Consider the following 27,866-nt stretch of genomic DNA (forward strand, 5'->3'; position numbering starts at 1 on the left):
AAAGTTATAAGATTATTAAAAATGGTGAAAATTACGACCAGCACGTTTGAGTTTTGAGGAATAAATAGCCTCATTGCAAGGAATCTTAATTTGTCTGGGGGAAATCATTTTTTTTTGCATTTTCACTTTCAACTTAATTAAAACCTTTGAACTTTTTACTCTTTAACATTTTACTTACACAAATTAAGTACCAAATAATGAAATGAAGGTTGAACAGTTTATAATCTTTCGTACAAGTTTTTTTCATAAACATTTCAATTAGAGTGAGTTGGTTTTTAATGAAAGTTTTCAACAAATAAAAACAAAGGCCCACAAAACAAGTAGTAGATTTTTGTGGTTTTGTATTAACTTTAAATTAAATAAATATATTGGATCGATAACTACAAAATGACAACATTTCACATGTGACAATTATGTACTTATGGGCAGTGGTCCACTATATGGGAGAGAATTAACAAAAAGAAGAATTAAAAGAAATATAACCAACATGAAAAGAAGAACAATCGGAAAAAAACGTGTAATTTGTGTGAATTGAATAACTGTGCATATATTTTTCACAATGCCTTACATTTTGTTTTTTACAAATTATTAGTCAACTGTTATTTATAAAACCTTTGCAAATTTTGAATTATTGCCGCAACCTTCTCTAGGGAACTCCCAAATGATCCCTTAAATCATAAAAGATAATTTCTTGGTCGTTTTCTGCCATTATCTGAAATAAAATGATAGATTTAGTCATTCAGCTGAACTGTGGCGTGAATAATCGCTAATTGTACGTACCGCTTGGTTGTGTGTCATTCCGAGTAACCTGTATCTTCTGAGTTCGGATGCTGTCCGCTCGTTTAGTTTGATCTCCGTCTTGCTTTTCATATCAATTAGTGTGACAGCGTTCTCCCTGTCGACGCATAGTATTCGCGCATGGTCCAGGAAAAACAATGATCGATATCGTGGTGACACGTGCTTTAGAAAAACGATCTGACCATGATGCATCATCGATCCCATTTCAATCCCTTCTGAGCTGGGTTTATGCAAATCTAAATCATTCAGTGTGGTGCTGGGTGATTGCGTCTGATGATCACCATGAATACGATCACGATACAGCTCACGTTCATTCTGGACGATATTTTGTATCGCACAAGATTTATTGCTCAGAATGGGAGTTTTTTCGGCATTTGGAGCCAACTTTGCGTTTTTGTACAGTACTCCTTTTCTTTGCCAGGTTTCGTATTCACTGTTGGTTACTTTTAATATTTGAACTGTGTTATTCAATGAATGAGCTATCAACAATTCTGTGATATCGGGATGTTTCATGAATGTCATGGTCGGATCTGAAATTTATTATCATAAAAATATATTTTGGTTGTTGGCAATATTGAGTGGTGATAACAAGATTATATGAAAATATGAGGTAATTTCTACTATAAATAATCCAGTGAATAGTACCGTCATCAAGGCAGAAATTTGTATGACCCAATCTCACCCCTAAGACCCAATGTCATTCCTGATGACGTTACCTTGAAAAAAAAAATGTGTTTTTAGACTGTGATGTACTTACCGCAAATCTTTATAATTGCTGAACATTTTTGCTCAAGATGATTAACTACAATCAGATGTGAGTTCATGGCTATTATCACATTGTTACGATTAACTATCATTTCTCCGGAAAATGTGGGACTTGTTTGAATGTTTGGGTTTTCTATCTTAAAACTCTTTTGGTTTGTTATAAAATTAGATAAGTCCAGGTTATATTTATGAGACAGACAATATTTGGCATTATGGAAAACAAGATTCAGGTTTTGTTTGTCCATATCTGCAACTGCATACTTGTCTTGCGGGGATAACACCCAGGTGACTAGTGTTCCATTTCCAAACAAGGTAATTATCTACAAAATAAAATACAATTATAATTATTCTGTTCGATTGCTAAACGTTTAACTAGCTTTACCTGATCAATGATTAAACACTTCAGATTATTCATTTGACGTATGGATTTAATTGCAACAACTCCTCCGTAATGTTTCAAATCAGTGTTTCCTATCATCTGTGTAACTATTTGAATCGCACCGTTTCCCTCGTCAGTCTTTTCGATATCCCACAAACACAAAGCTCTGGAAGGAAAATAAATGGTGGTGAACTTGTTTGCAGATGATAGTTCCAAAAGATTGCTTACCCGCTGGCCGTTCCGGCAATTACGATTGGACCGACCTTTTCTATGCAGGTGACATTTTCCCAGCATGAAAGAACAACCTGTGGCTCGGTGAATCGCCTGGTGTCCCATATGCAAATGGAGTACTCGTTTCGTTCCCTCTGATGAAGTACCTGGCACTCATGAAGCGTTAGAAAAACGTGTAGCGAGCTCAAATCACATCGAACTGAGCTAACAACACTGTTCTGTAGAGGATTCATTTGCTTCAGATTTACTGAATTGACGGCTGATTGTGGCGAAGATTTCTTTCGTTTTTTATTAATAGCCATTTCCACCAATGCACATGATCGCTGAAGAAATCGGTGCAGTTGGTCTGGACTAATTAATGGTCGCTTTTGTACGTGATCTGATGAATGTTTAGATTTACTGTGAAGATTCGAAATTAATTTTGAAAATACATCATTTTCCTTGGACCTGGGACTACCATCGAGGCAGCTATCTGTGCCAAAGCCACTCTTCTCTTCAAGATACGAGCGGTTATAATCTTTTCTAATTAACGTCTTTTTGGAAAATTGCGGTGGATATTGAGACCAGCAGGTTCTGTAAAAAACTTCTTTGGTTTGAGATTCAAACGATACAGCTTCTGACTCAGTTTGAGAGTAATTCAAAACACCACTATTTGTGGCATAATTTAATAGAAAGTGTTCATGAGACGCAGGCTGTTCTTCATACAGTTCGAACGGCATTGTATTGAGTGTGATTTTGTTAAGGATATCCGTGAATCGATGTTGCAACAGAAGTTTAATGATACAATTTCCTTCGTATTGACCACTATTCATACCCGAATCAGGTTGATTGTCATCCGATTTGCTAGTAGCAGAGCATGCAACACTTTCAATTTGTGGTTGCACCTTTTTAATTTGTATTTCATAGTGACCAGAATCTAGCTTTTGCTCTATGGTTGGTCTATCCTCTTCTTCCGTGAATTCTTCTTTAACATTATCTAGAGTCGAAGATTGATCCGAATCGGCGGGCTCACTGATGGTTGAATCCGAATCTGAATGTTTGCTCGACGATGAAGATCCACACTCGAAATCTGATTCGTAAGACTCAAACTCTGATTCATACTGATCTTCATTGTCAGTTTCATTGTTTCGTTCATAACTTTTTTCCTCAACTGGTGGTTTAGTACTTGTCACATCAATTGACTTTGTACTCTTAACCTCTACCTCAAACGAAACAGGTGCCTTACGTTGATCGCTAGGAATCTTAGCACTTTCTGGCGCAACATACTTCAACACAGTCACTTCTTCCGGTTTGAGCGTTCTAGTTTGAGTTCGTACACGTGGTGGTACTGGGGCATTCGAACTTACTTTTGATGGCCCAGTTATTATCGCAGATTTGGTTGGAACTACTTTCTTGCTTTTGATATCCGGCTTTGCAGGTGGTTTTGTTCTAGATAGCTCGGTTAAGCTTACAGATTTGGCTGGTTCGGTGGCCTTGGTAGGACCTCTGCGGTGTTTGACATCGCTCTTAGTTGTCGGGATAGTTCTTGTGGTCATCCGAGGTTTCAACAGAGCACCATTCTGTTTCTTAACCTTCGGCTCAATTGTGTCATCGTTCTTGGTTACAGAAGTGAGCGTCTGAGCAGTTGGTTTCCGTCTTATTTGCGATGATGCTTTCATTGTTCTGATTTACAAAATGAGAAAGAAAAAAAATGTTACTATCAGCGCCGTACCTAGGGGTTGGCGCAGTTGGCGACCGCCAAGGGCGCCAGCCCTTGGGGGGCGCCAAAATCGATGATTGTACATAATTTTCATGTCAGCTATAACATCTTCATTACATATTTGAAACAGAAAGGGCGCCGAATTATAAAATAGAATTACATTTGGGTAATTCTCTACCAACTCACACGAAATCGGGAAAAGTTGCCCCGACCCCTCTTCGATTTGCGTGAAACTTTGTCCTAAGGGGTAACTTTTGTCCCTGATCACGAAACCGAGGTCCGTTTTTTGATATCTCGTGACGGAGGGGCGGTACGACCCCTTCCATTTTTGAACATGCGAAAAATGAGGTGTTTTTCAATAATTTGCAGCCTGAAACGGTGATGAGATAGAAATTTGGTGTCAAAGGGACTTTTATGTAAAATAAGACGCCCGATTTGATGGCGTACTCAGAATTCCGAAAAAACGTATTTTTCATCGAAAAAAACACTAAAAAAGTTTTAAAAATTCTCCCATTTTCCGTTACTCGACTGTAAAAAATTTTGGAACATGTCATTTTATGGGAAATTTAATGTACTTTTCGAATCTACATTGTCCCAGAAGGGTCATTTTTTCATTTAGAACAAAATTTTTCATTTTAAAATTTCGTGTTTTTTCTAACTTTGCAGGGTTATTTTTTAGAGTGTAACAATGTTTTACAAAGTTGTAGAGCAGACAATTACAAAAATTTTGATATATAGACATAAGGGGTTTGCTAATAAACATCACGAGTTATCGCGATTTTACGAAAAAAAGTTTTGAAAAAGTTACTTTTTGCGCTTCTCTTTGTTTCGTCGTCCGTGTCTGTCGCGGGTGACCATGAACGGCCATGATCGATGACGACCAACTTTTTCAAAACTTTTTTTCGTAGAATCGCGATAACTCGTGATGTTTATTAGCAAACCCCTTATGTCTATATATCAAAATTTTTGTAATTGTCTGCTCTACAACTTTGTAGAACATTGTTACACTCTAAAAAATAACCCTGCAAAGTTAGAAAAAACACGAAATTTTAAAATGAAAAATTTTGTTCTAGATGAAAAAATGACCCTTCTGGGACAATGTAGATTCGAAAAGTACATTAAATTTCCCATAAAATGACATGTTCCAAAATTTTTTACAGTCGAGTAACGGAAAATGGGAGAATTTTTAAAACTTTTTTAGTGTTTTTTTCGATGAAAAATACGTTTTTTCGGAATTCTGAGTACGCCATCAAATCGGGCGTCTAATTTTACATAAAAGTCCCTTTGACACCAAATTTCTATCTCATCACCGTTTCAGGCTGCAAATTATTGAAAAACACCTCTTTTTTCACATGTTCAAAAATGGAAGGGGTCGTACCGCCCCTCCGTCACGAGATATCAAAAAACGGACCTCGGATTCGTGATCAGGGACAAAAGTTACCCCTTAGGACAAAGTTTCACGCAAATCGAAGAGGGGTCGGGGCAACTGCTGTGTGAGTTGGCGGAGAATTACCCATTTAACTTATTTGGTTTAAAATATAAAAACAATATTTAGGGGCGCCAAAGTCAATTTTATGAATATTTCTACTGAAGTGTTTTTTGAAAATTCATACTTAATTAGATTAGATTATACTTAATGCTCAATTATTTTTTTTATCGAAGAAGGGGCGCTCGAGCGACAGAAAGTTAAAGGAGTTTTAAAAGAAATTCTCAAAATAAAAACACGTTAAAGTTTGGACCGTTGTATAATGAAGTTTAAGTCATACCTTCCAGACTATAAAAATGTCCCGCTATTTGTTATTATCACGTTAATTTGGCTGTGAATCACAATATTCTATGAAATGGGAAATATTTTAACACTAAAACATATACCTTTCTTTTGAAATTTTTACATTCTCGAGTTAAAACAAATGGCCTTTGTAATAATTTCAGCACGATTTCCCCTTTTATAATCAACTTCGTGCATTGAAATTTGTATACTCTTTTTCAAAATACAAGGGTTTTTGAAATTGGAAAACTGTTGTAAATTTTCACCAATAAGACCAACATTATTTGGTCAAGAAAAAAGTGATTTTCAGAGCACATCACTTTTTATGTTTTAGCTTAACTAGTGTTGTTTACATTTTAAATCGTCTAAAAAGCTTTGATAATGAAAAACAATCTATTTTTTTAAGTTAAAACCAAAAAATAATATTTAATTAAGGTTTGAAATTGTATAGTTTTGCGCACAAAAATATTTTTCTAGAATATAAAATTTAATTTTACGAATTAAAAATAAACAAATAAATACATATGAAAATATATATCAATGCGAAACATAATTTAAAAAAAAATAAATGATGAAATATATTCTCAAAAATCGTGTGGGCAAATCACTCAAAATTAATAAAAATTTCTCATCTTTATATTTTTTTTAACTTTTTTTTTTCTAACAAAACATAAAATTCGTCGATACTTGGAAATTTTGGAAACTTATGATTGCAAAATAACTGAACGGCCCAAGTAGCAAGTAAAACATCGCTTTTTATTGTTTTTGTTGATCAATTGCTTCACTAGCGTTTTTAAACGTTAATTATTGAACAAGTGTCAGAAAATTTGGTCAATTGTTCACATTTTGATCAAAAAACCATTATTCAACATGGTTGTGTAACACAAATGCCAAATCTAGCAACGGATTAAGAATAGTTCATTTTGAAGTTTATTCTGACTTAAATAAAACATGCTTGTAGAACTCGAAAAGCAAAATGACATTTGCAGACATGATGATTCATTTCATATATGTTATCATATGTTTAGCAAACTGCCCTATATAACAGTTCTAACGACGTTTACCTTACCCGGTTCAGTATCTTATGGTCATGAGTTCTTATGACATGCTCAAAAAACGTTCTCTATGCAAGTATGACTTGCACTTGCAAAACTAGCTCGAAACACGGACTTTTCTAACGGATGAAGAGATGTTCAACAAAAGAAAAACGTGCGCTTTTTCCAGCGTTCAAGAGTTCTCGGGGACGTTCGGAAAACATAGTAAATGAGTTTAACAACCAGTTCGGAAATCTCTTGGCGAACAAATGTGCTACTAATGCATTTAAAAACACTTTTTTCATTGAAATGTTGAAACCGTGGCCGGTAATTTAAATTTTTAAACTGTTTTTGACGAAATTTTGTTTTGCCGCTGCATGTTGAAAAATTATACTTCGATGCCGGTGTGCTCTTTTGAGCTAAGCTTGCTGGGATTCCCATCTAGATAGAACAAGATAGCACACGGTTATCGAATTATATTTTTTAAAATTTTTTTCGTTGTAATTATCGAAATGAAATCCAAAGCCAAGTCAGCTAATTATTTTTCGAATCCTGGAAAGTTCTTTGCTTTTACAATCAAATTAAGACTAGATCAGATCAAATTATGCAGGCTTAAAAATATAAAATTTGCTAACAAGTTATAGCAAAATTTATTATGATTGAGCATTTAATTCCGTGCATTTATCTGAGAAATAAATTAAAAAAAAACTGCTGTCATTATCGATTTTATGAAATTTGAGAAAATATTCAGCCAAATTAACTCCTGTAATAAATTTTCAATTCAACCTATCTCATATTAAATGAACAATAAAACATACAATAACTGTGTTTCTGAATTTTATCATATTTAGGTCTCCAATTGCAATTATAAAATCAAAACTCATATTGAAGCAATAATTAAAAATCAATATCAATTTATCAAAATGCTTGTTAATTTGGGAGGGGCGCCAAATTGATGCTTCGCCAAGGGCGCCGTAGACCCAAGGTACGGCTCTGGTTACTATTATAGTTTTAACACGCTTTTATCAATATAAAAGGTAAAATCTTTCCATCTTTATTTGTATAATACGCGAACCACCAATGAAACTGCAGCTGCGCTTGACTTTTTGTTTCTTCGGGAGAAAAATGTGAGAATGCATGCATGCAGGCTGAGATATTATTGTTGTTTTACGTTTCGACGCCTTTCTTTCGCCGCTCTGTGGGTCTCTGAAATGCCTTTCCTTTTCATTTTACGCGCCGGCCTTGACTTCTTTTAATGCGGTAAAGTTTATCAACGAAAAAGTGGCCGTTGCGTAACTTTACGCGTTCTTGCCATTCACAGATGAATGGCCGTGAATGGCAAGGTGTCGATGTTTTGATGTCTTGTCCTGTGCTGAATATGCAGAAGGAGATTTCCTTCGTATACGTTTTGTTATTATTCATATTGTAGGAAAGGATAATTGTTAAAATTAATGGGTTTTGCCTGCAGGCCGACGTGACGGAAAATACATATTGAGGCCGAAATGAAAGGCCATGGATATGGACTGTAATTAAGAGATGCAACAAAACATTTTTATTAAAAATTAAAAATTATTTCGTTTTTCATCAGCGTTTTGAACCAATTATGAGTATGTTGAGCGTTGCCAGATCTCAGCCAGTAATTTTTTATTTGTGGAAAGAAATTTGAACAGTAGAGCTTTTGGACGATTTAATTAGTTGTTTAGTGTTTTCTTTTTTTTAACTCCAAGAAGCCTTAGCCTGAACGGATTCTGACATTCTGACTTTTCATTCTTCTTAGTGGCCATGTTATTCCTAAGAAGGTTAACTAGAAACGTATAAGGTCAAAACAATGTTAAGGCATAAAACCGAGATAACCCGAAAAGATCGATTTTACAGTGTTACCGTCATCTGGGGCGGATCGGGACACATGGAGCGAATTGAGACAGCTGTTTAGCCTTGTTTCTGCACAATATTTGGATATTTTTTTATTGGTTTCGGATAGAACAGTCATAGACTAACAAAAATAGTGCATCGTTTTCCAAATTTCGAGATATCATGTGGTCTAAAAATAGCGGTCCTTATTCAGAATGTAGTCCCGATTTGCAACAGTTGACGGTAACATTATTGATATAGATTCTAATGATTCTAAAAATTTGCAACCAATTTGACTACACCCATAATAGAAGGCCGAGAGGATAACTCTACCAAATTTATTCTTATTATCTTTATATTCATTCATTAGCTAACAGCCGGAGGCTGGTTCAGCTCAGTTTAAGAAAAAAGTGCTTCACAATGATAGGCCCTTCCGAGTTCAATTTTACAAAGTATTTTTAACAGTTATATGTTATGGTATATGTCCGCATCTTTGAGCAAATTGAGCATTAGTTGTTCTGCCACAGGGTCGTTGCTCAACGCTTCTCTCACGCTGGAGCTGATTGAATTTTGTTGTCTGGCGGCTTGGTATTCTGGACATATACTGATGATATGCTGCACCAATAATCGTACTCCACAGACTCTACCAAATTTGAATTATAGGATAGAGCAAGTGAGAAAGAGGGTACCGGATTGCATTGATTTTTTTAATGTGATTTTTTAATAAAAGATTTCATTTTGATTGCGATTTAATATTTGCAATATGCTTCAACGGGGCACACTAACCAGATATTTTTAAAACTACGGGAACTATCGATATATTTTTTATTCATCCCTAAAGTACTGTCTACTAAGCGACTTACAACATAATTTGCCTATTTTTACAATCAGATTGTTGCAGGATTGGGTTGGGTCGATTCGAAAATTATTCAGCAATTTGCTATCAAATTTTCATTGTTGGCAAAATAGTTCTGCTATTGAAACAATTCAATGTTTTAAAATATTTTCTAAATGCAGAGAGTTTGCAAGCAAAATGAGCGCTTCCCACTCACGGACGGGAAAGTCAAGTACCTATTTTGAGGGGAAAATTATCCGAGGAGGGGAAGTAGCGGGCCGAAAACATATATAAGTAAGGGCGCCAGTTTTCAGGCCTACATTCACGTCTCAGACGTCGGACAAGCCAGACCAGCAGCAGCAGAGCAGAGAGACCAAAACAGCAGTAGAAGAGGACCAGAGCAGCAGGAGAGAGAGGAACCAGAGCTACAACAGAGCCGGACCGTTCCCAAGTAGCAAGTAAAACATCGCTTTTTATTTTTTTTGTTGAACAATTGCTGCACAAGCGTTTTTATACGTTAATTATTGAACAAGTGTCACAAAATTTGGTCAATAGTTCTCATTTTGATCAAAAAACGATTGTTCAACATGGTTGTGTAACACAAATGCCAAATCTAGCAACAGATTACGAATAGTTCATTTCGAAGTTTATTCTGACTCAAATGGAACATGCTTGTAGAACTCGAAAAGCAAAGTGACATTTGCAGACATGATGTTTCATTTCAGTTTGCTAAACATGATAACATTGTAGAATTGACCTCTGGCTTCGGATGGGATTTCACGTAAACAAGTTGTTTATGTGTAGTTCGCGTTCGTGATTTAAAAACCGAGCAAGAACATGTTGACGAAACAAGCACAGATAGTTCTAAAAATAGAAACAGCTTATGTTCAGAAGAAGTTTTGGCAAACTGTTAGTGATCTTGGGTTCGATACTTGCCCTGAGCATTCTTCATAAAAAAGGAAAACTGAAAATGCAGCACCGGGAACCAGCAGCAGTAGTAGAGTTGTAGTACCAAGCGATGTTAATTATCACTTAAACATAATTGAAAAAAAAAATCCCCAAAGGCATAATTAGGAAATTGAATGATTTTAATGGTTGATATTTTTTATTATCCATCATTCATATTATTATCATTCATAAATTGCGTATCCCTGTCCAAACCAATTAATTACAAAAAACTGGTAGTTAAAGTATCGTAAAGCGACATTACTCACAAAAAAAAGGATTAAATTAAGAAAAAAAAACTTGTGAGCGAACACCTGGAACATATTTAATGAAAAGCCTGTTTAACATTCTTGTCTGCCACGATATGTTCTTGGACGGTTATAAAAACGTTTGCCTAACTCCCTCCTGAATCTTTAAGGCAGAATGTTGTTAAACGGTTCTAACGACGTTATCCAACCCGGTTCAGAATCTTATAGTCAAGAGTTCTTATGACATGTTCAACAAACGTTCTCTATGCAAGAAGGACGTGCGCTGGTAAAACTTAATTAAACCACGCACATTTCTAACAGGTTAAGAGATATTCAACAACCGAAAAACGTGCGCTTTTTCCATCGTTCAAGAGTTCTCAGGGACGTTGGGAAAACATAGTAAATGAGTTCAACAACAAGTTCGGAAATCTTTTGGCGAACAAAGTGTGCTAATTGGGTTTGAATATTCTGAGGAAGGGGGTGAGGACTGCCCAACTCTTCGGAGTTGCCCTCACTCACCGTCCCCCGTCCCACCCGGGACGAGACTGCAACAACAAAGCGTCGCCTACTGCCTTCTCGCCGAACAGTTGCCATGGCCAAGCCGTGGTTGTCAAACAAGCAGGAAGGGGATGAGGACTCTAAACTTTTCGGAGTTGCCCTCACTCCCCTTCTCTCGTCCCACCTGGGATGAGTCGGTGAAATGCCTTTCAGGATCAAATGTTGGTCTTCGGGGGTGACGGATTGCACAGCTTTCTGAGGCTGCTCTCGCCCCCAACCCTCCCCCCCCCCTCCCCTAATTATGCTACCAAACATTCGGTTCGTGAAAAAATCGTTTTTCGTTCTGCTCTTTCCTTCCTCCATTCTATGTTGTGGTTTGAATAAGACTTTCTAGTCAAAGATTTACCAACCCATTCAAAGTATGTTTACTTAGAGTTATCTAAGCCCGATCTCACGCACACTAGGACGCCTTTTGTTTTGCTGGAGGGTACAAAATTTAACCTCAATATTTTTCGTGTACATGCACGCAATACATGTGCACGTAGATAACTCTATGGCAGCTGCGGTTTTGTTCGCATTAGATTTGCCATCTCTTTCTAGTAGAGAATTCAATTCGAATCGTTTACTAATTCCGTTTCAAACGCAACAACCGGTACGTACATGGTCCGATTGGGTTTACTGGTCTAAGAGTGTGTAAGTTCTGTCTTGTTGGGGGGTCCATCTCCCATTCACGATCTTATTCCGTTAATGTATTTCAAGTATCTAGCCAATTCTTCAAATCAAAACTTTACGTAGTCTACGTCATTCCGGTTATGTCTGTGACATAACTACTTTGACTTTTTCAATTTGTGATAATGTTTAAAAGAGCAAAAGTTTTGGTGTGCCTTTTAAAAGTCCAGATTTACGATGTTGTCCCGTCACCAGACATTGATCGGCACTAAGAGCTCTTCATAACGGCACTCAGCTTGTGATAGGCGACATTTTCGTTTAAAGTAATTTTATGCTTGTTATTCGTTGTTAAAGACTTGATTTTAACATGAATAATATGTAGAAAATTTTGGTTCTTTGGAAAAACTGATTTTAGCTATGTTTTCACAAGGATGAGGTCATAAACTCTCAAGAAGAACTTCTGAAAAGCTCTTTGAGTGCACTTAAAGGTTCTTAACCAATATCTCACTTCGTTTTCAATATAATCTCTCCGGGTCTTAATTTACTTGTTTTGTTTTCCCGTCTAGAAGTGGGTTTTGGTAGCAGGAGTGTTTTTTTTTAAAAAATTAATATACAATTAAAACAAGAATGTTACAATGCCACTTTTCTATTTAAAAAAATATATATTCAAGAGCCCCATCTTCCGTTGTAGAGCAACTAATGTTTCAAAGAATTCGTCGTTGGATTATCCCCAGGTGTTAGCGGAAAGAAACTCTCTGAAGAGATTGATAGATACAAATATGTGGAGAGCACTTATGACGTTATAGTGGTGAATTTGGAGAAGCAGCCGAAATTTAAAGCCAGGGTTTGCAAAAAAGAGCACATGAAGAAGCCGGGGCTGCCCACTGCTGACCGATCACGCGTTGGGTATCTGCTAGTGTGGAGAGGCTTCTCAAGCTACTCAGTATCATTTGAACCATCGAGTGGATCGGTCGCGATTTAGCTTGTGGATTTGTTTCGTTTAATCGTTGATATTCAAGCGCAACGGGGCGGTTAGTGACTTAATCTAGTGGATGGACGGCGAACCCCTCCGTATGCGGCACTTGTAGGGTAGAATTAGGATTTGCAGACTGTTTCATGACTTTACAGTTTTTTGTGTGTTTGTGCCGACGAATTTTGAGAAAAAGTGAAATTTCGGAGCCTCAAGGACAATTGAAACTGGAGCATTCGGTTTGTGAAACCAGTCCAGTTTGGCGGTGCAAGCTCACGTATCGTACATTAGATATAAGCCTTAACATTTTGCATTGTTCTGATCGGATTGTTATTTATAACAACGTGCAAAGTTGAATTGAAGTCATGATCAACGAATGAGTTCGGCGGCGCCGATGAGGTGTGTAAAACGGTTGAGCAACCTGATCAAACTTTGACGCAGGTCAGTGTGCCGCCGCGAATACCAGACGCTGCAGGAACAGCAAAGCAGGCTGTGACTCAAAGTGCTGAGGTGTTCTATCCTCGTGTTGCACTTTCTCGTTTGCTTACGTTATTTTGTTTATCGTGTACGCGCTTACGCGTGCACTTCCCGGTAGAGCAGGGTAAACTGACCAGTTTTGTGCGATTTTCTAGAGATAAAATGTTTTACATTTTTTGTTGTAGGGTTAAATTCGTATCTCAAGAAACCAACTCCTTCTGCCATACAACATTGATTTATGTCTTTTTATTACGCAACAATTGTTATTTTGAGTGATGGCTGATCTCATTTAAGCTATTGGCTGTGAAAAATAAGTTTATTTAATGAATAACAAACCCATTAACGATCAGCAATGAGAGAGGCCCGGTCGTAAAACTTACACTTTTCGTGAAGTGTTCCTTTTCTTGTAATCATTACGCAACTTTAAAATACGTACCACGGAAAGAAATGGTTCAGCTAACTTGGACATGAATGATTGGCGTTGGCAATTAATTTTCCAGTTGACCGTTTTTTTGGTGTGGCAAATCTCGCCGTGTGTGGCCGCCGAATTTTGCTGACCATGAAAGTGAAAGGAAACAGAATTTCGTCCACAAAAACGGCGCAGCACTTGCACCAGCGAACCTTTCTGCTCTATTTGCTTCGGTACGGTGGCGGTGGATTGGTAGCATTTTTTTTCGTTCACCTTGTTTTAATTTTCTACTTATTGTTTTCGCTTTCGTACTGACGAGTTTGTTGAATTTAGTTCGTTTGGGCAGAAACTTGGGGTAAGCGATTATTACGATCTGTCTCGGTACAAGATCGCCAATTATAATCCCAAGTAACAATCTACGTTTTAATTCACTCTGGAAGTATATTTCAAGAGTCTCTGGAAAGATTTGAGCAAAAAACCGCTTTATCCTGAAAGCAGCAATAAAGAAGAGTTAAAGCAGCATTAAGTGTAAAATGGACTATTTTAGGAGGTTGTCGAGAGCGTATTTCAGGAGAGTTTTAGAGCCAAACAGTATTGCTGTTGATTTTTAACGGTTTCTCCAGATACTCTCAAGAGATCTAGTAGAACTTATTCTAAAGCTAATCAAATTTATAGCTTTATTGAAGATCTCTTGGTAGCCGCAACAAAATATATCATAAACTTGAGTATTCTTGATTAGGATAAATTATATTTTATGAAGAAAATATGGGTGCAAGATTTATTTTATTAAATCCAACTGTTCTTTGAAACTTTACACGACAAATGGTTAACTTTATTCGGTGATAAGAATATAATGATTATATAAATAAGTGCTTGATTATCGATTCAATCATAAAGAAAAATCCATGCCATTAAATTTACACCTATCAATTTCTAGAGATACCTCGAAAAAGTAGACACCGAATACAATATTCTATCAGAATAACTCTCATTTTTTCATAAAATTGAAGCAAACTTTTCTTGTACAGCTGTAAACACCGTCATGGCGTCCATATAGGTCGCTATTTTTTCATTTAAACATGGCGAAATTCTTTAAATCTATTTGTTCTTACTGAAAGCTATTAGAAAAACATCTTTTCTGGAGATACTCTTGATCAAGAATAACGTTTCTTGAAAAGCTCTTGTTTAAGATTAAGCAAGGGGTTCTAGACTGAAGTGAGCTTTGATATAGTTTTAATCTAGAGTAAAATGCACAATACTGCGACCGTAGCGCATGCAAGTTTTAGCCCACTGGAGATAGATCCAAAAAACATGTGTTGACACATTTTCGTCATTTTCGTGAATTACGAATAGCGAGTTTTTGTCATATTTGAATCAAACTAGGGTTACGTTCAATTCACCGTTTTTATTTATTAATATTTATTTACAACAACTGAAAATAATACTTGTCACTTTTTCTCACTTGATGATTCGGAACCGTCTTTCAATTTTCATGCCGGAAGCTCAGAAAGAAGCACAACATTAACTTGTTTGATCACCTCACGAATCTAAATTTGACACAATTTAATCACATCACAATTAAGAAAGCAGTTAAATCTTTTTGCTCAACAAATTAAATAAAAGAGCTTGCCCGGCACATTGGAAACGTCCGATCTTCTTGCTGTTAAAAGTAGACTGAGTTTGACACAAAGCTTTCCCTAAACAACTTGGATTTAATACTGATTTGGCGAAGTCTTTTTTCTGGGAATATCTTCTTCAAGATAACTGTAAGTAAATTAAAAATAGATCAATAAAGCTTTGCTCCATGTTCTTCAAGAACATTTCAAGATTTTTCCAAGATATTTCCAGAACAGTATTTTACTAAGCCCAAAGACTTGATAAAAGCTTTTATAAAAGAAAGAAGCTTTTTTTAAATGTTTTATAAAAACTGATAAAACTTAGGAGCATTTGGATTGTTACTTGGGAATCGCTTTTTAAAACATTTCCAATGATCGGTTCGACATTTATTTACTTGTTTAAGTTTTTCAAGTGTAAAACATTTTTATGTTGAAAAAATGAAGACAATTTAAATTCATATTGTCATAAAATTATGAGTGTATCGGAGATACTTATGACTGCATATGTATGCTTCCTTCTCCTCAACTCAGTATCAGGATAGTTCAAGTTTAAGTGTGTGTGTGTGTGGTCCAATCCAATACCCGCTAACCGGTAGTGAAATTATGGAAAAGTATAATCTGTATCAGACTTTGTATATGTCGAATGCTGATACAACTTATCTCAGTCCCGGGTATTAGGTGCTTCCAGCGACCCAATTCAGAATGTCTGCCTAGCGGCCCAATTCCGAGGTCGATGGGCATTGTCCGGCCCCTCCCTAACAAAGAAGCAAGCACCATACGGATCCTTGATCTGTCTTAAGACTACCCCCCTCCCCTTCGTATTCAAAGTTCAAATTGCTGATTTCAAATTTCAAAGGTCCCGACCGAAGATTTGACTTTCTGCTTGCGAGACAGAAGCCGTAAACATTAAGAAGCCTGTTAGTATTAGGATGGTTCAAGCTTAAACAAACAAACAATATTTTAGATTTCACTGAACATTTATATTTTCTAATATTACTCGCCAAAATAAACTTCAAAAATGCCCAAAAAGGATTTGGTACATTTATATGCTGACGGAATTATGATCAAATATATATATATATATATTCTATAGAATATATAAATGTTCAGTGAAATCTTAAATATTGTTTGTTTGTCCTACTTTCGCGAAATCTGTTCAGATGTTTAATGTTTAAGGGGTTACATACATGTAGAAAATCACAAAATTTCATATTCGGAAAATTTATTAAATCCACTTGAAAGATGATTTTCAACCACTCCTGAGAGTTTTATGAAGGTATTTCATGATTGAACTGAGTTAGAGACGATTTATGCTCAGAGTTTTGCCATCCCAAGTAACAATCCAAATGCTCCTAAGTTTTATCAGTTTTTATAAAACATTTGAAAAAAGCTTCTTGCTTTTATAAAAGCTTTTATCAAGTCTTTTTGGGCTTAGCAAAATACTGTTCTGGAAATATCTTGGAAAAATCTTGAAAAGTTCTTAAAGAACATGGAGCAAAGTTTTATTGATTTATTTTTAATTTACTTACAGTTATCTTGAAGAAGATATTTCCAGAACAAATTGACTTCACCAAATCAGTATTAAATCCAAGTTGTTTAGAAAAAGCTTTATTCGAAATCTTTTTGTCTTGACCTTTCAAATGTCAAACTCAGTCTTCTTTTAGCAGCAAGAAGATCGGACGTTTCAAATGTGCCGGGCAAGCTCTTTAATTAAATTTGTTGAGCAAAAAGATTAAACTGCTTTCTTAATTGCGATGTGACTAAATTGTGTCAAATTAAGATTCGTGTGGTGATCAAACAAGTTAGTGTTGTGCTTCTTTCTAAGCTTCCGGCATGAAAATTGGAAGACGGTTCCGAATCATCAAGTGAAAAAAAGTGACAAGTATTCTTTTCAGTTGTTGTAAATAAATATTAATAAATAAAAACGGTGAATTGAACGTAACCCTAGTTTTATTCAAATATGACGAAAACTCGCTATTCGTAATTCACGAAAATGACGAAAATGTGTCAACACCAGGAAGGTGCTGTGTCCTATCCCTCGCCTAGACCAGACCAAAATCCATGATAAAACTGACAGACCAAATCTGTCAGACCAAGACTGTCAGACCAAAGAGCAAAAAGTAAACAATCTTGGTCTTCGACATAGGTGCACACAAATCAAGAATAGAAAATTTGAAAAAGAATTTTATTTTTCCAATTCAATGACTGGGTTTGGACTGCAAAATTGAATGTACATCAGAAAATGATTAAACAGTGCGGCGTCCTGTACACCGACAATTAAATAAGCAGTTAAAAGCCTTATTCTTCCATTTTAATTTTTGATCGCGTTTTCGGTTTACACCTGAAAAATCTTGAAATTATTTATACGGATTTGTGATTCCTCTCTTTCCATCATTCCCTTGGTCAACACATGTTTTTTTGGATCTATCTCCGGTGGGCTAAAACTTGCATGCGCTACGGTCGCAGTATTGTGCATTTTACTCTGGGTTAAAACAATATCAAAGCTCACTTCAGTCTAGAACCCCTTGCTTAATCTTAAACAAGAGCTTTTCAAGAAACGTTATTCTTGATCAAGAGTATCTCCAGAAAAGATGTTTTTCTAATAGCTTTCAGTAAGAACACATAGATTTAAAGAATTTCGCCATGTTTAAATGAAAAAATAGCGACCTATATGGACGCCATGACGGTGTTTACAGCTATACAAGAAAAATTTGCTTCAATTTTATGAAAAAATGAGAGTTATTCTGATAGAATATTGTATTCGGTGTCTACTTTTTCGAGGTATCTCTAGAAATTGATAGGTGTAATTTTAATGGCATGGATTTTCTCATTATGATTGAATCGATAATCAAGCCCTTATTTATTTAATTATTATATTCTTATCACCGAATAAAGTTAACCATTTGTCGTGAAAAGTTTCAAAGAAAAGTGGGATTTAATAAAATAAATCTTGCACCCATATTTTCTTCATAAAATATAATTTATCCTAATCAAGAATACACAAGTTTAAAATATGTTTTATTGCGGCTACCAAGAGATCTTCAATAAAGCTATAAATTTGATTAGCTTTAGAATAAGTTCTACTAGATCTCTTGAGAGTATCTGGAGAAACCGTTAAAAATCAACAGCAATACTGTTTGGCTCTGAAACTCTCCTGAAATACGCTCTCGGCAACCTCCTAAAATAGTCCATTTTACACTTAATGCTGCTTTAACTCTTCTTTATTGCTGCTTTCAGGATAAAGCGGTTTTTTGCTCGAATCTTTCCAGAGACTCTTGAAATATACTTCCAGAGTGAATTAAAACGTAGATTGTTACTTGGGATGCCAAGTTTATTTACGGGTGCCACGATATCTTGAGATGGGACGGACCAAATTGGCTGAAATTTTGGGTGAAGACTCCCAAGACATATCCTGTGTGCATGACGAAGCCCGATTTTGAAATTTTAAATTTTCAAAAAATTCAATCAAAAACTGGTGATTTTTTTATGTGAAACAGAAAAATATTTTTATCTTTTTTAAAATATTTATTTTTAAATCGGCCTTCGTCATGCACACGGGACCGGTTTAAGGAGTCTTCACCAAAATTTTGAGCCGATTTGGTCAAAGCAATGTTGAGATATCGTGGCACCCGTTTTTTGAAACTGCTAACTTCAAATAGCTATATCTCGGCAATGCTACAACTAAATGACTTTAAATTTGTTTTGTTAACAGATGAAAAGGAATATTGTAATGCCCTGAAAAAAGATTTTGAAAAAAAGTTTAAGTGTACGCTCAAACCAAACTCTGACATTTTTGCCGATTTACATGTATGTAACCCCTTAACTAAGATTTCTGACAACAACACTAAAATAGTGCCCTCGACAGATAAATGATTTAATTGTAAAGTTTTGAAATTGAATACAAAAATGAAACAGTAAGTAATAGAATAAGATGGACTTGTGCTCTTTTGAGCTGGGTTGTAAATAAAATTGATAGAACAAAACAGAACAATCAGCTACTCCAGATGACTAGGTAATGAAGCAAATAAGCGAATCTTATTTATTGTGCTCAATTAAAAGGATTGCTCTCCAATCTTCATAAAACACTATGAAAATGTTTTATTAAATTTGCTCAAGCAAGTTTGCATTAACTAGTAATTATGTGTCTCTCCTACGCCGTTATCGAGTTGATTTTTCAGCAAACTTTGTCACAGTGTTCAATGGAAAGGATTACCTCATAAATTTGGCTGCAAAGTTGTCAGATTATCAAGTTTACTCTCTCGTCGCGCGGAGAGCCGGTCTGTAACCTTGAACTTCATTGCCAGTCTCTAATGGAACGGGTTTTTCGAAAAAAGGGTCAGCCAGCCGCAGTTTCATGATTTCTGCATTCTACATTCGTTCTTCGTCTGAACACATACAGCGTTTGTCGGCATTTAGAATGGGATATCCTATGCTTTAAAAAAACCACGTATTTGAGGCGCATTCACCGGTAGTAGCTCTATCAGATGGTGGTTAAATTCATAAAACCGAATGATATCCGATCTGCCGTCGGCGATAGATTGCGTTGATATATTAGTTTTGCCTCCATGCTGGCGAAGAAAAATGAACTTGAGAAACCTGTTGCTGTTATTGTTGTTGCACCGCATCGAGTCTGGTGATTAAGAATGGGGAATTCCCGCGATTTAAGTACGCACGTTCTCCGCTGATAGATTAGTAATGGAGTCTCTCGGGTTTTTGGAAGAAAATGAAAATTACCACCTTTGTGTGAATGACATCATGAGAAGTGGATAGTGTCTTGAAGCGAGTTTCTTTTGGTTATCTTGCAGCTTGCATTGTTTTAGTCGCAAAAAGGTCCTAATTGACTAGAAACATTTTGAAGAACACGATGAAATACACTGGAAGGTTGTCGAGGAGTGAAGATCAAAGATAAAAAGTGTGTGTTGTGTGGAAAGTCTTTACCAGTAAGTGAGGAGTGTGGACTGGAGTACAAGCGCAAGTTTTAGTGGCTGCTAGAAGATGGGGAAAAAGGCGTGGAAATTGTTGTGCTACTTGTTGATTTTCGTCCCATTGCTTGTATCATCCCAGGATCTAGTCAAAAGCAAGATTGCAGATAAAAAATGTGAGTTTATTGATAAATAAAAAAAAAACTAGTTCATTTATCAGATATCGTTGCAAAAATAGGGCAGCGAATGACCTAGAACGGTAAAGCTGTCAGAAATAAATGCATTAACAACAACTAAGATGCAAAAATTAAAAAGAACTTCCGTTTGTGCATAACATTCCTAGTAACATTTTTAAACTTACAGGATTTATCAGAGTTCTGAAAACCTTCATGCAGCCTAAATAGGCTTTTATGGCTACTTAAAACCTAACATGTTACTATGGATAGTAACTGGTTTTATTTTTTCTTTCATAAATACTCGTATTTGCCAAAGTTTAAATAAAAATATAATTTACGGCATCCATCTAAAAACTAAAAACTAAAACTAAAAACTAAAAACTAAAAACTAAAAACTAAAAACTAAAAACTAAAAACTAAAAACTAAAAACTAAAAACTAAAAACTAAAAACTAAAAACTAAAAACTAAAAACTAAAAACTAAAAACTAAAAACTAAAAACTAAAAACTAAAAACTAAAAACTAAAAACTAAAAACTAAAAACTAAAAACTAAAAACTAAAAACTAAAAACTAAAAACTAAAAACTAAAAACTAAAAACTAAAAACTAAAAACTAAAAACTAAAAAATAAAAACTAAAAACTAAAAACTAAAAACTAAAAAACTAAAAACTAAAAACTAAAAAACTAAAAACTAAAAACTAAAAACTAAAAACTAAAAACTAAAAACTAAAAACTAAAAACTAAAAACTAAAAACTAAAAACTAAAAACTAAAAACTAAAAACTAAAAACTAAAAACTAAAAACTAAAAACTAAAAACTAAAAACTAAAAACTAAAAACTAAAAACTAAAAACTAAAAACTAAAAACTAAAAACTAAAAACTAAAAACTAAAAACTAAAAACTAAAAACTAAAAACTAAAAACTAAAAACTAAAAACTAAAAACTAAAAACTAAAAACTAAAAACTAAAAACTAAAAACTAAAACTAAAAACTAAAAACTAAAAACTAAAAACTAAAAACTAAAAACTAAAAACTAAAAACTAAAAACTAAAAACTAAAAACTAAAAACTAAAAACTAAAAAACTAAAAACTAAAAACTAAAAACTAAAAACTAAAAACTAAAAACTAAAAACTAAAAACTAAAAACTAAAAACTAAAAACTAAAACTAAAAACTAAAAACTAAAAACTAAAAACTAAAAACTAAAAACTAAAAACTAAAAACTAAAAACTAAAAACTAAAAACTAAAAACTAAAAACTAAAAACTAAAACTAAAAACTAAAAACTAAAAACTAAAACTAAAAACTAAAAACTAAAAACTAAAAAACTAAAAACTAAAAACTAAAAACTAAAAACTAAAAACTAAAAACTAAAACTAAAAACTAAAAACTAAAAACTAAAAACTAAAAACTAAAAACTAAAAACTAAAAACTAAAAACTAAAAACTAAAAACTAAAAACTAAAAACTAAAAACTAAAAACTAAAAACTAAAAACTAAAAACTAAAAACTAAAAACTAAAAACTAAAAACTAAAAAACTAAAAACTAAAAACTAAAAACTAAAAACTAAAAACTAAAAACTAAAAACTAAAACTAAAAACTAAAAACTAAAAACTAAAAACTAAAAACTAAAACTAAAAACTAAAAACTAAAAACTAAAAACTAAAAACTAAAAACTAAAAACTAAAAACTAAAACTAAAAACTAAAACTAAACTAAAAACTAAAAACTAAAAACTAAAAACTAAAACTAAACTAAAAACTAAAAACTAAAAACTAAAAACTAAAAACTAAAAACTAAAACTAAAAACTAAAAACTAAAACTAAAAACTAAAAACTAAAAACTAAAAACTAAAAACTAAAAACTAAAAACTAAAAACTAAAAACTAAAAACTAAAAACTAAAAACTAAAAACTAAAAACTAAAAACTAAAAACTAAAAACTAAAAACTAAAAACTAAAAACTAAAAACTAAAAACTAAAAACTAAAAACTAAAAACTAAAAACTAAAAACTAAAAACTAAAAACTAAAAACTAAAAACTAAAAACTAAAAACTAAAAACTAAAAACTAAAAACTAAAAAACTAAAAACTAAAAACTAAAAACTAAAAACTAAAAATTTTAAAAAATTGCCGCCAAATCATGTTTTTTGGGAATAAAACTAAAATGTAGTCATCAATAAGCTGCAGCCAGAGTTATTCAACTGTCTCATTGGAGACGCTTTTGGCAGGAACAATGAGACAGGTGGGGAAAATGGGACACTTTACGAAAATTAATACTTTTCTAGCTAAACATCATGTTTTTGCTTTCTTTGTTTGGATTGATTTTTTTTGACATTAAAAAGCAATTTTGTCAACTATAAACTTTAATTAATGAAAGTTATACCAAATTGTATTTAAATAATATAAAAACCTTATATTTATTACGAATAACTTTATATCTTTGGATAAATGAAGTTAAAACTAATTAAATGTGCCGAAAACCGCTTCCAATGCATGCCCTGGATGTTGGGATATTCTTAAATTTGACCAAATCTAATGAATGCACATGGAAGCCCAACTCTTGCCTATGAAATGACGAATGAAATGTAGATAAATATTAGTTTTGGTGTTTATGGCAGCCTATGAGCGAAAATGTAGTTTTTGGCCATAATTTACTTTTACACCCCAGAATTACAAATTTATGAATTACTTTGCAAGGGAACGTCCATAACCAGCCACTATTATGGCAGAAGGGTATCCATTATATACACCTTTACCCTAAATATGAGCCTGATTGGTTAAAACTACGATTTGTGAGAGTCAATTTATCATTGTTCCCCGTGTCTCATTGAATGCAGTTTCTACTATAAAATTGCTGTCAAATATTTCTTTACCGAAATTTTGATAAAGTGCACCGTTTTTGATGAATAGCCACTTAAAGTTTGATTTTAAATCAAGAATTGCAGTTTTACGACCGTTTCAAAAACTATTTTTTTTCGAAAAGTTAAAATTTCCTAAAATGTTGTCATAGAAACATTGACTGGACCTAAAAGAAAAAAAAAAACATGCAGGAAAATTGAAGTTTTTAAAGTCTCACCTAAACTACCCCTTATTTCGTCGCCATCGTGCTAACTTGTCGTACGTGCATTTTGGGCCAAATTGAGTTAAGAACGCCATTTTGTGCAGCTCACAATGCCTCACCTTTCGACCTTCACAGATCCCCAAAATTCGATTTCAATCCTGAGATATTCAACAAAAACCGAAAAAACTCCGTGCATGTTTGTCACTTTACATATGAAAGTAGTTTCAATCTTGTCGTGCTATCTTGTCACTCCATGAAAATTGATGTAAGTGCGACAAAAGGCCAAAGGGATTACAGGCCAGGAAAGTCAGGATGCGTTTGTCGCACGTACAAGCTAGACTACCGTCAACATTTGTAATTATAACTCGGGACTCCAGCAACCAACTTCAACCAAACTTTGAGACAATGCACAGAATGGTGAGCCAAACAAAACGTGTTTGTTATTGTTTACATTGCGTGCTCTCGTTTTTGAATATTCAAGGTCAAACATTAAAACGCGTTTTTCTCGGAACGTCAAAATGGCGGGTGCGACAAGATAGCACGACGACGTCGATTTTCTATGGCTCAGCAACTAATGGTCCAATTTTCAGTGTGAAAAATAAAACCTTTGTAAAATTTTCCAATCTTTTCGAAATTTTGGAGAGTTTTGAAATCAATGCCACAATTCCAAAGAGGGCAAATATTTCGTATTCCTTTTTTTGAAATACTTGAAAAAACTTTCCTGAAGAGTCTTTCTCTTTCAAAATTGTTGTTATTTGAATCTCAGTGCAGTGGCTTTGGTTGATAAGCACCTTTAGGGTTATTGCTGATTAATTTAAACATTGTATTTTTTTCCTCTTCCCTTTAGTGCGAATTTGTGTCGTGGAGGGCACCGGCCTATACAAGAAGGGGGCCCAAAACTGTCCCACCCTGGAGGCGAAATCGGACATCGAGTGCGTTTACGGCGTCGACCGGTTGGATTGTTTACGAAAAATACAGAAAGGAACGGCTCATTTTGGCGTGTTTTCGCCGGAAGATCTGCTTGCAGCAAGATGGATAGGCGCGGAGATTCTAGTCACAAGCGAACTGCGCTTTCATAATGGTAACTTTGGTGGGGTGATAGAGCGTGGTGGGTTGAGTTAATTAATTTGAATGTTATTTTAGAATTTTTCGAGTATCAAATTGTTGCTGTAGTGGACAACGAGGCTCATATTAATACTGCCCGCGAATTGAAGGGCAGTAAATTCTGCCACCCAGGTCACCAAATCCAGAATCATTGGACTGAAGTACTTGCCGACGTAGGTAATTTGGTTGGGATATAATTTGAGAAATAACACAATTCCTCTTGTAGTACTTTGAAACGAAACTCGTTCCCCGCGAGTGTGAAGACGATCTCTCTCCAACAGAGTCTAGAATCAAGGCTGTGGCGAACTTCTTTGGGCCGTCCTGTAAAGCTGGACCCTGGGTTTCGGATCCAGAAGAGGATCGGATTCTAAGTATGGGTTGGGTTGAGTTGTATCGGCGTTCTCCTAACGATTGCTATTTCAGAAAACAAATATCCTTCCTTGTGTCAGCTATGCTACAACCCATATCAGTGTGGAATTGGAGATAAGCACTGGGGTCGGAGAGGACCTTTGTATTGTTTGACCAGCGGAGCCGGAGAGGTGGCGTGGGTTCGCCTAGATGACGTGAAGAGTCATTTTGGAGTAAGACAGTCCAGGATTAACGGTTGCAATAGCAATTTACATATATCGTTTTCTTATCTTCTATTTTTCAACAGTTTAGCGGACTTCCACCAGAGGCTGATCCGGCAGGTTACAGTTTTCTCTGTCCGGATGGGCACCTTCAACCTTTGGATACGAGAAAGCCTTGTGTTTGGTTGGCCAAACCTTGGCCTTCAGTGGCTGCTCAGAGGTATTGTTATTTCCCATTTAAATGAGGGGTTGTCTGTGTGGATCAATCGGACTGCGCACTGGACTCACAATCCAGAAGTCGCCGGTTCGAATCCTTAGGCGGACGCAAAACAGTCTAAGTGTAAATATAGGTATTCGGTGCCCTCTCCTCGTGCCATATCTTCACACTTAGGAGACCCGGGAGGCGAAGTCTTGTCGTAAAAAGAATGATACACGCCTGTGGATCCGTTGACGAAACCGCAAGGTTTAAGAGGGCCACATTATAAGGTGTAACGTCGATTCCCGCAAGCCCTAAATCATAAAAATTCATTTTAGAAATGTTGCAGCAAAAGTCCAGGAAACTGTAGCAGGATTAAACCACGACGACGTGAGCAGCTGGCAAAATGCCCTTTTAATGATCTTGGAAACATATCACGTCAATGTGACGACTTTGGATAACACTATTCCGGTGGACGATTATTTGGATCAGGCAGAAGGCTTCCAAGATGCGTACAGCTTTCCGTCATGCAATCCACCAAGGTGAGACAGCGCTTGTGCAATCATGTCGTCAGTTGTGTGCTATCTTGTCACAACGACCATTTAGTACTTTTCGAGAAAATCGATTTTTGAAGTTTGTTGGTAAATAATTTCAAAACTATGAATGATAGATCCAAACTTTTTAAAGCAATCGGTTCGTATACTATCGCTTAACAAACGCTCCAAGTTTCAACTAATTTTGTTACACCAGTTAAAAGATACACACAGCTGACGATGTGTTAACGAGATAAGCATTAAGTCTGACATTTACATTCCACAGATCAATACTATTCTGCACTAAATCTCTAATCGAGCTTGCAAAATGCTCCTGGCTTCAGGAAGTTGCATCGGTTTATGGTGTGGAACCGAATATTCAATGCATGCGAGCAGACACTCAAGACAGCTGTTTAAAAAATGTCCAGCACAAGGTGTCCGACGTAGTTATAGTCGACCAAGATACAAGATTGCGTGCTGAGAGTGAATACAACTTGAAGCCCATCCTGTACGAATATTCCAGCACCCTGGAGGACAAATATGTGGTCGTTGCAGTGATTCGAGCGGCTTCGAACTTCAAATCCGGATTTGGTACGTGACCATACAGGAATTAGAAGATTTCCTTTATTAAGAACCAACCCGTTTTTGTTCCAGATCTTCGCGGCAAGAAGGCATGCTTTCCGCACTACGGTGGTGCGGCTTATTTGTCAGTGTTTGAGTCGTTGATGAACCACACTCATTTGATCGACGAATGTACTGACATTTCCAGCTATTTCTCTTCGCGATCGTGCAATTGGCACTCGCAATCGAAATGCTCCGAAGTTTACAACGGTGAAGAAGGTGCAATGCGTTGTTTGCTCGAAGGAAATGGAGATGTAGCATTTATTAGCTATGAAACGTATAAAAAGTTTAAAGGTAAAATTTAAATGACTTCTTCAAAGAGCGAGAACAATACATAATTTCTGCTTATCGTAGGAAACGAGCTTGGCCTAACCAAACAGCACAACCCATCAGATTTCACCCTGTTTTGCCCTTTCACCAAACCACTGAAGGCCAAGGCGGTTTGTTATTTGAACTGGGTCTCCAGAGGTCATGTAATGATAAGCAGAACGGCCTCGGAACTTCGCGAGAAAGAGATTTACAACTCGCTGCGGGAAATTGATCGACTACTAGGAAAGAAGCATCGTGTTACGACGGTCCCGTTCACTTTGTATGGCGAATTTGATCGCAAGAGAAACGTAATTTTCAGGTCTTAACATGTTTACAGAAAAGAAAACAATAGCTGTAACCAATTAAACATCTTAATCTTTCAGGGACAACACTGAGTCACTGCGTGGACGGACGGAAATGTACCGTGATAAAAATGCAGGATGGCTCGATACGATGTACTCGAAAATTGCGCATAAAAACTGCACTCACAGCAAAGCCACAACAGCACGAAGCAGCGGAGCTGTTTTCCTCAATGCCATATTGGTCCTTATTTATTTCTGGTTTTAGTTTTGATTTCCAGCGACTGAGATTTTCGAATATTATAGACTAAAGTTGTGATATTATTTATTTTAAGTAATATTTTCGAGTGTGTCCGAAATAAAACGGCAAATAAAGTATTGAAGTAAGCAATCATTGATTTTTTTTATATAAAGTGAGACAAATTTGTGTACCGTAATCTGGGGCGAATCGGGACTACAGTCTGAATGGGGTCAGCAGTTTTTAGGGCACTTAAAGCTTTTAAATTTGGAAATGGATGTACACATTATGTTGGTCTGAGTCTGTTCTAACGGAAACCAACCAGAAGAATCAAAATATTGTGCTCCAATATGGATAAAACTGCTGTCCCAATTCGCCCCAAGTGTCCCGATTGACCCCAGTTTACGGTATCTATCTTAATAAAACCTGAAGTTAAGTCAGGCGAACCATGAGGCGACTGCTCAAGAGCAATTCTCTATGAAATCGGCCGATTTCGACCATTTATATTTTATTGTCTCAAACTTAGTTGGGGCTTTCCCTATGATCAAAGAAGTCATGGGAAAATTTACCATAGAAACAGGAAAATTTAGGTTTTCAAAGTCTCACCCAAGCAACCCTCCATTTTATAATGTCAATATCTCAGCAACTA

The 27,866-nt window shown here is 35.4% G+C and overlaps 2 protein-coding genes across 2 annotated transcripts in view; one reads left to right on the forward strand and one right to left on the reverse strand.

Annotated features, from left to right (window-relative positions):
* Positions 1-366: 366 nt before the first annotated feature.
* The window catches only part of LOC120419393 (uncharacterized), a 32,157-nt gene continuing 4,657 nt past the window's right edge, over positions 367-27,866 (reverse strand). Inside the window, exons 2-6 of the mRNA XM_039582065.2 lie at positions 2,171-3,835; positions 1,946-2,108; positions 1,556-1,883; positions 781-1,328; positions 367-712 (exon numbers count right to left, since the gene is read on the reverse strand). Of these exons, the coding sequence (XP_039437999.1) occupies positions 647-712; positions 781-1,328; positions 1,556-1,883; positions 1,946-2,108; positions 2,171-3,831 (2,766 nt within the window). The 5' untranslated portion in view covers positions 3,832-3,835 and the 3' untranslated portion in view covers positions 367-646. The remainder of the gene's footprint in view (positions 713-780; positions 1,329-1,555; positions 1,884-1,945; positions 2,109-2,170; positions 3,836-27,866) is intronic.
* LOC120419442 (transferrin) lies at positions 12,656-27,370 on the forward strand. The gene is made up of 12 exons (XM_039582124.2): positions 12,656-12,809; positions 19,998-20,290; positions 24,196-24,429; positions 24,492-24,625; positions 24,679-24,823; positions 24,876-25,033; positions 25,108-25,241; positions 25,556-25,759; positions 26,037-26,341; positions 26,405-26,665; positions 26,726-26,999; positions 27,064-27,370. The coding sequence occupies exons 2-12, from the start codon at positions 20,188-20,190 to the stop codon at positions 27,245-27,247; spliced, it is 2,136 nt and encodes a 711-aa protein (XP_039438058.1). The 5' UTR covers positions 12,656-12,809; positions 19,998-20,187; the 3' UTR covers positions 27,248-27,370.

This window comes from Culex pipiens, chromosome 2 (assembly GCF_016801865.2).
Source record: "Culex pipiens pallens isolate TS chromosome 2, TS_CPP_V2, whole genome shotgun sequence".
NCBI classification, from domain to species: Eukaryota; Metazoa; Arthropoda; class Insecta; order Diptera; family Culicidae; genus Culex; species Culex pipiens.

Coding starts and splice junctions, on each gene's coding strand:
- LOC120419442 (XM_039582124.2), top strand. CDS start 20,188: ATGGGGAAAAAGGCGTGGAAATTGTTGTGCTACTTGTTGATTTTCGTC. Junction 25,242..25,555: donor CCTTCAGTGGCTGCTCAGAG/GTATTGTTATTT, acceptor AATTCATTTTAG/AAATGTTGCAGCAAAAGTCC. Junction 26,666..26,725: donor AACGTATAAAAAGTTTAAAG/GTAAAATTTAAA, acceptor TGCTTATCGTAG/GAAACGAGCTTGGCCTAACC.